Consider the following 12,624-nt stretch of genomic DNA (forward strand, 5'->3'; position numbering starts at 1 on the left):
CTCGCGGCGTCCCCCGACCCCCACCCTCGCCCTCATCCCCGGGGCCGCCCAAGGGGAGGGCGGGGCCGCTCGCCGCCGGAGACACAGGCGCCCGGGTTCTCCGGTTACTGCTTCTAGTTCTCGGCGCGGGCGCCGCTCCGCTCCGGGGCAGGGCGGCCGGGTGCGCGGGCCCCGCGGCGCCGAGGACTCGGCTCGGAACTTTTGTCGGGCTCCGGGCGGGGGAACCGGGGCGCGCGCGCCTCCTCCAGTGCGGCGGCCCCGCCCTCCTCCCCGCCCGTCCCCGCCCGCGCCCGCCCGCCGCGCCCGGAAAGCCCCAGCGGCTCCTCCCACCCCCGAGGGGGGCTTTCTCCAGCCTCCAGTGACTTTAGTCTCCGAGCGCAGCCGCTCGGCGCTCGGCGCTCGTTTCCGCCGGGCTGGAGCGCGCGGAGCCCCGCTCTTCTGCCGCCGCAGGGCACGAGGGGCGGTGACCCCGGCGCACGCCCCGCGCCCCAGTCTCCCGGCCCGCGCCCCGGCCGCCAGCATGGTGTTGCTGGCCGGGCCCGGGCCGGAGGGCGGCGGGGCGCGCCGCGTGTCCCCGCAGACGCCGTCCCCACCCCGGGACGCTCAGACCGGGGACGATCCTGCCGACTACGAGGAGTACGAGGACTTCTCGTGTCTGCCCGACACCCGCAGCATCGCCTCGGACGACTCCTTCTACCCTGTCGGAGGCGAGGAGGAATACGGCACCGCGAATGCGGAGAGCGTCCCAGAGGGCGTCCCGGAGGAGGCGACCCTCCTGCGCGCCGCCTGCGCCAACGACGTGGGGCTGCTGAGGGCGCTGGTGCGGCGGGGGCCGAGCGCCGAGGAGGTGCAGGAGACCGACCGCAACGGCCGGGTAAGTCGGCGTCCCCGCGGGCTTCGCATCCCCTCCGCCCTCCCCCCCGTTCCGCGTCGCCCTGGTCCGGGCTCTGTCCGGTCCCGCGGTGACTGTGCCGCTGCCCAGCGCGCGTCTTCGTCGCGGGCTGGGCGTGCGGCGCGTGCGGAGCCCTGGGCGGCCCTGCGTCTCCCGGGCTGGGGTCCCGGTCTGGGCAGGGGCGGGGGTGGGTGGTGCGGAGCGTGGCCCGAGGTCACAGCGCCGCGGGAGACGCCGCTGGTCTCGAGTCTTCGCCGGCCGCCTCCCCCTCGGTTCCCGCCCCCGGAGTCCTCCTGTCCTAGAATTCCCCCCGCCCCCACCCCCGGGGGCCCGCGCTCCGATCCGGGTTGGAAACCCCTCGGGTCTCTAACAGCGGGGCCCCCTCCGGCCGTTATCTTCCTTGCCCGCGGGGACGACGTCCGTCCTATCCGGAACCCCAGTTGCCTTCACCCCCGGTCCCGCCGCTCACGCTGCCTTTGCCCTTTCTCTTGCGCGCCCGGAACGCGGACGGGCTCCCCCGGGCCCCCGGCAGTCGGAGTTTCCTCCCGGACCGCCCGCCCCCCCCCCGCAGCCCCCAGCTCGGCGGCGCCCCGAGGGCGTGGTCTCCGACCTCGCCGCCCGCGTGGTCAGTGCCCCGAGCGGCGGCCGGTGGGGTCCCGGAGCAGGGCCTGCGGGCGCGGCGGTGGGAGCGCAGACTCCCTCCCTGTAGGGCAGCGAGGATGGCGGGCGGTGGAGGGAGGCACGAGGGATCCGTTAGTCTATGTCAGGACTCAGCAGGAAACATTTGGAAAAGGGAAGAAAAAGTTGGCTTTCGAAGACTCGAGAATGCCTGGCTCGCAGAACAACCCACCAGACACTCGGGGCGGGGGGACACACCGCAGAGGGACCCCAGCGGCCGAGCGCCCGTCCGTCTGTCTGGGTGGACAGCGGCAGCTGCTCCCCGGAGTGTCGCGGTCTCCGGGTCCCGTGGGATCCGCCGCCCCAGCCCCGCACGAACGGGGAGTGCAGGTGCCTTTCGCTCCAGAACCCGTGGCTGACAGGACGTAGGTGGTTGAACTCGGGAACTCGGGGACCCTGTGCCTTTCGTTGATCTCCGAGCGGAGTGGTGTGTCTCGGTCTGCGCTTTGGGCTGGGCTTAGTCATGTTGGAGCCTGCCAGGATCGCTTTCTGCTTCCACACTTTGGCGGCTCCACTTGACACAGCATTTGACAGCAGGGAAGCGACTTGTGCTTGGTGTCGTGTGTCCCGGGGCTGGCCCGGAGGCCTGGTGGTGGTAGGGCCCCCCTCCGCGCAGCCTCTTCTTGCCTCTGCCCTCGCGGTGGGGGTGCTGCTGGGGCTGTTTCTGCGCTGTGCTTTGGCTTTTGCCAAGGTGAGTTTTCACATGCAGGTGTTGATAGAAAACCTCTCTGGCCCAAAGCAGGTAGTAAGGCCGGCTTTTAAGGAAACCCAGCAAAGATCAGGAAGAACAGGGTGAGGGGGTGGGGTCTCCAGGAGGCTGGGATGAGCAGAGGGGGAGCAGCTTGGAGGCTCCGCTGGGCCTGCTTTAATGATGTTTCCTTTGGGGGAAAAAATTAAAAGTTTGGGGACTGCTGCATTCTAGCCATCTGAGAATGATATGAACAGGTGGTGGCTAGGGGCGTTTCTGGGCTACTTTTGAAAGCCACTCCCTCAGTTTAGGGTCTGGGGAGGGCAGTGGAACTGGACAGAAGAACAGGTTCCAGCCTCTCTGCCTTGGTTTCCTACTTGAACCTCACAGGGTCCTGAGCATGAAACCCCCTCATGCACGTGACACTGACAGAGCCCTCGTTAACCATCCCCTCCTATTTTCTCGGCAGCCTCCTGCGGGCTCTGAAGAAACACGTCCTCCAGGACTTTTCCCCTCTGCCAGGCAAAGCTCCTTTTCTCTCTGCCTTTCCCCCTTGGTTGCAGAGTCTCTTTGTTGCTCTGTGTAGGGTCTCATCCTCTCTGCTCCCCGCCAGATTATGCTGGAGAAATGGTACCTGGCTGGCAAAGGGAAGACTCCTGGGCTCTTGTGTCTTCCGACCAGAAGGAGCAAGTCCTGTGTTCTGTGCGTTAGTGGGGGCAGGGCGGAGGCCAGAGCTTCTCTTCTTCCAGTGGTTCCTAGATTCTGTTGGCCAAACAGCCTCCATCTTCCTATAAAAACTGCGAATAAAATGTTGTAAAGGGCCAGTGCGCGACCTGTGGCAAATGGGGCCAAGTGTCATTGCGGACTTACTTCTTGCAGACCTGTTGTGTGCTAGGCAATGGTCAGGTACTGTAGGAGACTGGAGAGAAATCCAACAGTCCTTGCTTTTGAGAGTTGACCTTTTGTTTGAGGTGAGAACTCAGTAATAGTCTTCCAGGAAGACTGCCTGGTGCTTAGAACCCGAGGCAGGGCCCCAGAAGGCAGTCTGGAGAGATGCAGAGCAAGTGTCTTCCAATGCAGGGAGCTCTGACAATCCTGGGAGCCCAGCGAGGAAAGAGTTGGGGACTGTGGAGGGAGGACATTCTTGTCAGCCAGCCGAGACAACTAGGTGGTGGCAGACTGTGCTACAGAGAGGAAGGTTTGCGGGAGCCACAGCTGGAGAGCTCCAGCCGGGTCTGGTGGCAAGAGGCCGGCCCAGAGGAGCTGGCTAAGAAACAGGAGATTGGGAAGTAGAACTGGTTTCCTCGTGACACTGTTCAACCTGGGGGCGGAAGTGTCCTCACTCACTGCCTTCAGGTCCTGTCTCAGGGGCACCTTCTCATGGTGGGCTTTTGTCTTACCCCAGTCTAGCCTGCAGCACCTCCAGTGGGTAAACACATTCTACTGGTTCCAGGGATTGAGAGTGGTCATTTGAGGGAGTAGCTGACATTTGACCAAGATGTAGAGAAGATAATGCGGGGAAAGTGATCCATGTAGAGAGATCGGCAAGAGCAAAGGCCCTGAGGCATAAGCCCTTTGGGCCTGATTTATAAGCTTCTCACAATTAGAGATAGTCAAAAGTTTACAGAAAGCCTTAGCGAGAAGTCTGGTGGAGCAGAGGGGTACAGAGAAATCGGCAGGTGCAAAGGCCCTGAGGCATAAGCCCTTTGGGCCTGATTTATAAGCTTCTTACAATTAGGGATAGTCACAACTTTACAGAAAGCCTTAAAAAGAAGTCTGGTGGAGCAGAAGGTACTTGCTCCATCAACAGAAAGTGCAGCTCACAGGCTCTGCCCACAGCAAGCTTCCTATGAGAAAAATGTCTCTAAAGGCTTTGAAAGGATTTCTGGGTACATTTGTTGAACTAATCGTCTCCGGTCAGTTGAGAAGACAGTTCTGCCTGAGCTGACAGATGTTTCATCTGATTTGAGTAACTAAGGCTCCGATGTGTCTTGTTTAAGAAAATGTGTTCTTTCCTGGCCCTTGAGATGGGTGGGATCTTGGATGTGGCTCAGCATCCAGTTTTCTTCTAAAATATTTATTGCTCTAAGAGGATTGCATGATTTAATATGCAACATGTAAATATTTGTCAGACACTTCTCTCCAGTAACATTCAAAGTGTGCTCTGGCTGTCATTTAGATTTACGGTCGTTTTGTTCCTTCTGACTTGGGGACCGTGAAAGCTGCCATGATTCTTTTTCTTAATTCTTCTCTTCCTGTTATTATCTCCCGAGATTCACCTCGATGGCCGTGACAGCTCTGGAGACAGGACTGAAACCAAACGGACGCATTTGTGCTGCTTGCACTGTTGTAGAAAGGCAGTTCGAATGTCAGACAGCTCTTGAACCAAACTAGGTCCAATTACACTAAATTTAAAATATCGCCCTCCTTTCTTGATGTCGTTCTTCTCGTGGGTGGTTAAGTTCCAGGGGCTCTCCAGAGGCCCCGCCCCCGCAGGTGCTCTCTAGGCTCAGCCCAAGCCCACGCCACACACCAGCTTGGGCGTGTCTCTCTTTACTTGTGGGGGGTGGCGCTTTATGTTTTATAGATTTGTAGCAGTGACCACGACCTTTATCCTGACACACACAAGAAAAAAAAAATTGGTGTTTGGTTTTTGTTTTGTTTTTTTCGAATGCCCCAGGAGGACTGATAAACTTTGGAATCCCCTTTCTCTACAAGGAGAAATCAGGTTGTTGGGAATCCACACCCAGCCAGCACTTTGCCTTCCCCAGGCCTCGGGCTTCGTGCACTGTGTGTGCTTAGAATGGGGCTAGAAGTGATGATCGAAAGTGAATTCTGGTCTCCGTAGATCTGAGGGCCATCAAGCCTGGGGAGCTTGTGGGCTGGGAGCTTGACTCTGCTACTTGGGGATGAGTGTTAGTGTGTTATTTCTGATGTGTGGGGGAGGGGCGAGGAAGGGAGAATGAGCGGGTTAGACGGGAGCCTGGGGGGGGGCGGGAGCGGAGAAGGCGGTCAACAGAAGCCCAAGCCGACAGGCCGGGTGGCAGATGTCTGTCTGCTTCTTCCTCCCCGTGGACCATGGGTGGGGCCTGGGGGGCGGTGGGCGTAGGGGCATCCCTCTGGGCCCAGCAGCGGTAGAGAGGCCCATGCATTTTTTTTTTTAAGGACTTAATTTTTAAAAAATATTTTATTTATTTATTTGACAGAGTAGGCACACAAGTAGGCAGAGAGGCAGGTAGGCATAGAGAAAGTGGGGGGAAGCAGGCTCCCCGCTGAGCAGAGAGCCCGATGCGGGGCTTGATCCCAGGACCCTGAGATCATGACCTGAGCCGAAGGCAGAGGCTTAACCCACTGAGCCACCCAGGTGCCCTAAAGGTCTTAATTTTTTAAGGACAGGTTGAGATTCACAGCGAAGTGGAGATCCTGGCTGGGCGGTCGTTTGGCTGGAGTCGGCTGCCGGTGGCAGGACCGGGAAGGTCTTGTCTAGGGCTGACTCTGCCCCGATGGCTTCTCTTCCTCCAGCAGGCTGGCCTGGGCTTGTTCTCCAGGGAAGGGTACGGGTTTCAAGAGGTTCGTGGTCACTTCTGCTGACCAAAGTCACAAGGCCAAGCTCTGATATGCCCTCTTAAGGGGGAGTTTGCTCTTGTTTGTAAAAGGATATTATTCACCAAAAATGCTGAGCACTTACTTGTTTATTTTCAATTTAGTTTTATGAAGGAACGTTTCAGGTGGGTGCCCGAGTAGAGGGTACCGAAAGCCTTTGCGTCCTGACCATCCAGCATCAGGAAGCCACCTGCTCCCGAAGGTCTGTTTTCATTTTCTCCAGAAAGGGTTTTTTTTTTTTTTTTTTTAAAGATTTTATTTATTCATTTGACAGACAGAGATCACAAGTAGGCAGAGAGGCATGCAGAGAGAGCGAGAGGAGGAAGCAGGATCCCTGCTGATCAGAGAGCCTGATGCGGGGCTCGATCCCAGGACTCTGGGATCATGACCTGAGTCAAAGGCAGAGGCTCAACCCACTGAGCCACCCAGGTGCCCCCGGAAAGGGTTTTTTTAATGCTGCTTTTTGTGTTTTTGTGGATGAAGATTTCAGAAATTTAGGAAGACCATCGCCATAGGATTTTAAAGATTTATTTATTTTAGAGGGATAGAGAGAGAGAGAGAGAGAGACAGAGCATGGAAGGGAGGGACAGAGGGAGAGAGAACACCCTTAAGCAGATGACCCCCTTGAACGGGGAGCCTGACCTGACCTGAGAAGTGGAAACAGACCAAGAGTTAGATGCCCAACTGACTGAGCCACCAGGTGCTCCCACTGTCAGGGGATTTTATTTTATTTTATTTTTAAAAAGATTTTATTTATTTATTTGACAGCGGACACAAGAAGGCAGAGGCAGGCAGAGAGAGAGAGAAGGAGGCAGGCTCCCCACCTAGCAGAGAGCCCAATGCGGGGCTGGATCCCAGGACCCTGAGATCATGACCTGAGCCGAAGGCAGAGGCTTTAACCCACTGAGCCACCCAGGCGCCTGGTCTCCCACGTTTTTGTAGTAGAACAAAGTGAGGCTCAGAGGAGAGGGAATCTAGGGCGTCGGGAGAGCCGGGTGCTGCAGGGACCCCTGGCCAGCCCCTGCTGCTCCTTTGAACCCTGCTGGGCTTCTCCAAGGGGGTTCTGAGCTTTCTGCCCTCCCCCCTCCCATCTGTGCTTGAGAAATGGGGGAGTGGTTGGGTGATTTTGAGCATCTGATTTCTTTTCTATCCTGTGCTTGTTGTAAAGGAAAACTGAGGGAGAAGTGTTATAGAAATCAGGGTCTATGAACTCTTGGAATATCATTTATTCATCTGACATTTGTATCAATTTAATAGGCAAAGTATTCAAAGCGATTCTGCGTGGCAGCTTGGGCTACATGTGGCTGTGACCTAGGGAACGCTCCTCTAAGTGCTATTTAACTAATAGTAAATCACTAAAATCCAGGCCGTTAGGTCAATAACTCTTTAAGGCTTATAGGATAATGCAGATTTTCTCTTCTTCCAATGTCCATTATGGTAACGTCTGTTTTTCTAGGGAAGTGTCCTATTTTTTTCCCAAGTTTTAAAGGTCACGAGTCTGAAGTTTCTGTAGAGTTCTCTTTTTAATATTTGTTGTCAACTGTCTTATATCCTATTTTTCTATATTTTTGAGTTTGTGCTGTTTCTCTTTGGTGACAAATGCGGAAAATACCTATCTAGTCAGTCCTATCGGAGAGTTGACTTTTGCTGTGGATCCGCTTCTTTACTCTGTCGTCAATTTTCTGCTTTTTGAAAAATTATTTCTTACCTTGGGTTTATTCTACCTATAATTTTTCTCTTGAAGTATCAGTTTTGCCTTTCCCCCAGGTTTGGTACACAGTGTTTTCTTATTGTTCTGTTCTAATTTACCTTAGGATTTCTTTTCTCCTTTTTTTTTTTGATCTAGAAATTATTTAGAATTACATGTAACATTTTAAAAAATGTATATTTTGAGCTTTATTATATAAATTTTTAAAACCTGATTCAGAGCCTATGGTCTCTCTGATACTTCTTTGAACTTTCTTGAGACTGGCCTTCTAGCCCATTATTGGGTCAGTAATTCTGAATTACAACCATGTGATATTCTGTGATTTCTCCAAGCGAGTCAAACAGTTCCCATACGTAAGATAAAATGTAATTCCTTTTAATTAAAAGAAATAAGGTTGTAGTTAAGTTCTTAAAATATGTGATCAAAGAAAATATGTTTGGGCACCTGGGCGGCTCAGTGGGTTAAGCCACTGCCTTCGGCTCAGGTCATGATCCCAGGGTCCTGGGTTCAAGCCCCACATCGGGCTCTCTGCTCCGCAGGGAGCCTGCTTCCTCCTTCTTCTCTCTCTGCCCGCCTCTCTGCCTGCTTGTGATCTCTGTCAAATAAATAATTAAAAAAAAAATGTTTCATTCAAGATGATTGGGAAGTACTTTTTTTAGACAGCTTACTCGAATGCCAGTATAGGTGTGGTGTGTGCAGGTGTGCATGTACGCATGTGTGTGTGTGTTCTCAGGAGGTCAGATTTTAAGATGAAGTAGGCTGGTAAGAGTCCTTGATGTCATTCAGTGTGTGTGTACATAAAAGAGACTGTTTTCAAGCAGTGTTCTTACGTTTGAAAGACCGTTGAAGGTGAATTTTACTTATTTCTGCCGAGTCAGAGAGAGGAGATGAAGGTAGATGTGAAATCCCCAGTGACAGTCAGCTTGGCAGCCAGGTTGGATTGGAGCCGTGGGATTGAGAGCCATTTCCAAGTAACAGAAACAGATGTATGCTTCCCAAGGCGTATTTATGTCGGCTCTGAATAAGTTCAGTCCAAAGTAGGCAAAGCGATGGGATATGGAGTCAGGTATTTCTCTCCGGCTTCTGCTTCTGGGATTTAACTAACTCTTGGACTAGATACCACACCTGCTGAGCGAGGGCCATTCCAGCTGAGAGAGGCAGGGGCAGGAGGTGGGGAGGGGGCAGGAGCTGTGTTTTGGGGGGCCGCCTAGGACAGGCCGATGAGTGAATTTACCGTAGTCCATTTTCTGAGACAAAGGAAGGTGCGTGAAGCTGGTTTATACATAAGGAAGTGGGGGGAATTAGGCCGAGTGAAAAAAGTCCATCTCAAAAGAGTCAACGCTGGATGAGTCCATTGGTGTAACCTTCTTGGACTAAGGCAGTTGTAGCAACGAAGAACAGCTTATAGGTTGCTGGGGTACGGTTTCAGGGAGAGGAGGAGGGGGTGCCCCTCTAACAGGGTATCAGGAGGGGTCCTGTGGTGATGGCCAGCCCTGCATCTGGACTGCGGTGGTCAACACGACATGTCTACACGACAGAGGACCCCTCGGCCCACCTACCACCCAGCAGCTCTGGACGGCAGCAATGCTGTTTCGTGGTGGCGCACTTGCCCTGTAATCATGTAAGATGTTGACACTGGGGGGGGAAAGCCAGAATGGAAAGCTTCCTGTAGGTCTGTGGCTATTCCAAAATCACAAGTGTGAAATGAAGGAAGGCAACTCTTAGAGATGGTTAAGATGGAAATACTTTGTTTGTTTTACCACCATAAAAAATTGGAAAATTAAATGAAGGCATGCGTTACCTTTTACCTGTAGCCTTACCACCATGAACAGATCGACTCTTAGAAACGAAAGCAGGATCAGACCTGGCTCATAGGTTGGGAATGGCACCTGCTGGGAATATGACATGCTCGAACCACTGTCATCACAGGACAGCTTTTCCCAGGTTCGGGATCCCAGGCCCTACCCAAGACCTAATGGACCGCAGTCTGCACTTTTCACAGCTCTCAGGTGATTGGCACATACCCTTGTTTGAAGAGCTCTGGAACTTTTCTTAGAAAACAAGTTTGGTGGCCCCAGATGGCAGGCTTAGGCTGGTCACGTGATCCTGGACAAGTCACATGATCTTTTGCTCCTGGATGTCCTCTACATCCCCAATCTATAAAATGCCCAGAGGCTCTGGGCCGAGTACATCAGTAACTTCTGTATTCAGCGTGCCACATCGTGGGTGCTCTGTAAGTGGAACTATTGTTTCCGTGACGAATTAATCTCAAGATAGTTTCGAGTCCTGCTGTTTGAATTTTAAGCAAGGGATAAGGGAGAAGCAAGAGAACGGTGTGTCTACTTGGTGATGACTTTTTTAAAAGATTTTATTTATTTATTTGACAGACAGAGATCACAAGTAGGCAGAGAGACAGGCAGAGAGAGAGAGGGAAGCAGATTCTCTGCAAAGCGGAGAGCCTGAAGCAGGGCTCAATCCCAGGACCCTGGGATCACGACCTGAGCCGAAGGCAGAGGCTTAACCCACTGAGCCACCCAGGCGCCCCTGCTTGGTGAGGACTCTTGTGGTCACAATTTGTTGAGTGTTTATATTCAACGAAAGTGGCATTTTTGTCATGGGTGCAGATGATAGGGGTGGATGCCACCACATCCCGGTGCATCCTGGGAGCACTTTGGTGGAGCCCGAGTCTCCATTCCCGGGGAGGGGTGGGGGGACGGATCGGAGCTCTGAGGCCGGGTGGAGCGTGGGCAGGACCTCGACTCAGGAGCCACGAGGAGGGAGAGCAGTTCGAGGAAGGGAAAGATGGTGCAGACACCAGGCGTCAGGACCAACCTTTTTCTTTCTTCAGTGTTTTCTTCGAGTCCAAGTTCACGCAGAGAGTGCTGGAGTCAAAGCCCCGGCCTGACCTGGGACGTCCCCCCGACTAACGCTGCCGTGATGTTCTGTCAACAAGCCCCGGTCGGTCGGGTCCCGGATTCCGGACTTTCCTTACCTTTCTACTTGTGCTGGACCTTGTGGAGCCCGGTGTGCCCCAGGGCCTGGCCCTGCCCCCTCCTGTCGGGAGGGTCAGTCTGTGCGGCTTCCAGACGCCGGGCGTGGAGCCTACTTAAAAAACAAAATAATGAATGGAAGCAGAAGGGACTGCAGTCATGTGCTGAAGACAGCTGTGGTTTTAATTTATATTTTGGGGGCGGCGGGGATTGCCACTGGGAAGGCAGCATGTGCCTAAATTTAGTCACCTAAACTCGTTTTGTTTTAAACAAGCTCTGTGCCCAGCGTCGGGCTTGAACCCATGACCCCCGTTGCATGCTCCACTGCCTGAGCCAGCCAGGTGCCCCTAGACTGGGTTATTTTTTAAATCATACCAGAGATCTGTCACCCAGATGGGACACATGGCGGGTGTGTCTTCTTTTTTTTTTTTTTTTTTTTTTAAAGATTTTATTTATTTATCAGAGAGAGAGGGGGAGAGAGCGAGCACAGGCAGACAGAGTGGCAGGCAGAGGCAGAGGGAGAAGCAGGCTCCCTGCCGAGCAAGGAGCCCGATGTGGGACTCCATCCCAGGACGCTGGGATCATGACCTGATCTGAAGGCACCTGCTTAACCAACTGAGCCACCCAGGCGTCCCGGCAGGTGTGTCTTCTTGAGGGTACTTTTGGGAGGCAGGGGAGCGCCTGGGCCTCGGGGAGGTCCTGGAGAGGAGGGTTGAATCTCCATGGCCTTGTGTGAAAAGGAATAAATACATTTCTCTAAAAAATTCAGTTACTTAAAATGCGCTGTGAACTCCCTGGTAAATTTGAAATTTTCTTTGGTGTAAACATTTAAATCCATTGGTTTTAGAATGAGGTACAAGTGTATTGAGTTATTAAAAAAAAAAAAAAAGCAAACCCCTATCTTCTTTGTTAAAAGCAATATCTTACAGTGATTCTGCTAATAATTTTATCAGTTCCCCAAATATTTAGGATGCTGCTAACCTATTTTGAAAGGTTCCCTAATGTTACTTCAGTGCAAGGGCCCTTTGAATCTAACTCAAAAATTCACGGCAACCGTTTGTTTGCATCTCACAGTTTCCATCAACCTATTTGCAAATGGCTTGATTTGGACACAGGAGTTTTAGCAAATGCATAGAGACTATTTCCTTATCAGTAACGTGCTTACTTTAGAAAAAAGTCTCCAGAGAAATGGAAAAAGCTCATTTTTCAAAGAAATGGCTATACCCCAATGTTTGCTGTTAAAACATGCTGGACTCCTATTTGAACTCCTGTGACGGAACACCGTGGACCGTGTGACCTCCACACACCAGCATCCCCTGCTCGCGGTGCTGGAGGCTGGAAGTCCAAGATGAGGCGCCGGTGGGATGGGCGCCCGGTGGGCTCCTGCTTCCTGGCTCTGCTGGCTCACGGCGGGCGGTCTTCTCACTTGTTCTCAACGTGGGAGAAGGGGCAGGCGCTCTCTGGCATGAATTTTATGGGGACACTCATCAAGGGGCTCCACCCTCCTGATCTAATCACACTCCGAAGATTTCCTAATACATGAAATCCCTGAAGAATTTAAAAAACTGCATTTAAAATATTTTTTCCCCTTGCAGGAGAGCTTGGTTATTTGTGTAATATGTGGCTACAGCCGCACCTGCCTGGCTTCCACGCCAAAAAAGCCTGGGATGTTCTCCTGGAGAACGGATGGGTTCACATCTAGATGATCTCCATCTCTGAAAGGATAGGATTCTGAAATTTGGTGATTGAAAAAAAAAAAATGTTTACATGAGTAAAAATTAAATAATGATGTTGTCCCAGAATGTCCAGGAATAGAAAAAAATTTTTTTAAATGAAAGCTAATTGAAGCCTTGAAAGTTGTAAGTGATGGGAAATCCCCCAAATGCGGACTAAAAGGAAGTCATCTGAAGGGGAGAGTGAGGAAAAGAGAACATTCTAGCAACAGCTGCATCGATACGTAGCTCACGCATTATGCAATTCTCCCCCTTAGAGCTGACAGTTTGGTGGTTTTGGGGACGTTCACAGATGTATGCAGACGTCACCTGGGAGAGAAAGCTTGTACCCG

At 52.7% G+C, this 12,624-nt stretch overlaps 1 protein-coding gene across 1 annotated transcript in view; it reads left to right on the forward strand.

The window, feature by feature from the left end:
- Positions 1–345: 345 nt before the first annotated feature.
- ANKRD33B (ankyrin repeat domain 33B) overlaps positions 346–12,624 on the forward strand; it is a 70,914-nt gene continuing 58,635 nt past the window's right edge. Inside the window, exon 1 of the mRNA XM_004761235.2 lies at positions 346–874. Within this exon, the coding sequence (XP_004761292.2) occupies positions 521–874 (354 nt within the window). The 5' untranslated portion in view covers positions 346–520. The remainder of the gene's footprint in view (positions 875–12,624) is intronic.

This window comes from Mustela putorius, unplaced genomic scaffold (assembly GCF_011764305.1).
Source record: "Mustela putorius furo isolate JIRA1106 unplaced genomic scaffold, ASM1176430v1.1 tig00000589_pilon_pilon_pilon, whole genome shotgun sequence".
NCBI lineage: Eukaryota > Metazoa > Chordata > Mammalia > Carnivora > Mustelidae > Mustela > Mustela putorius.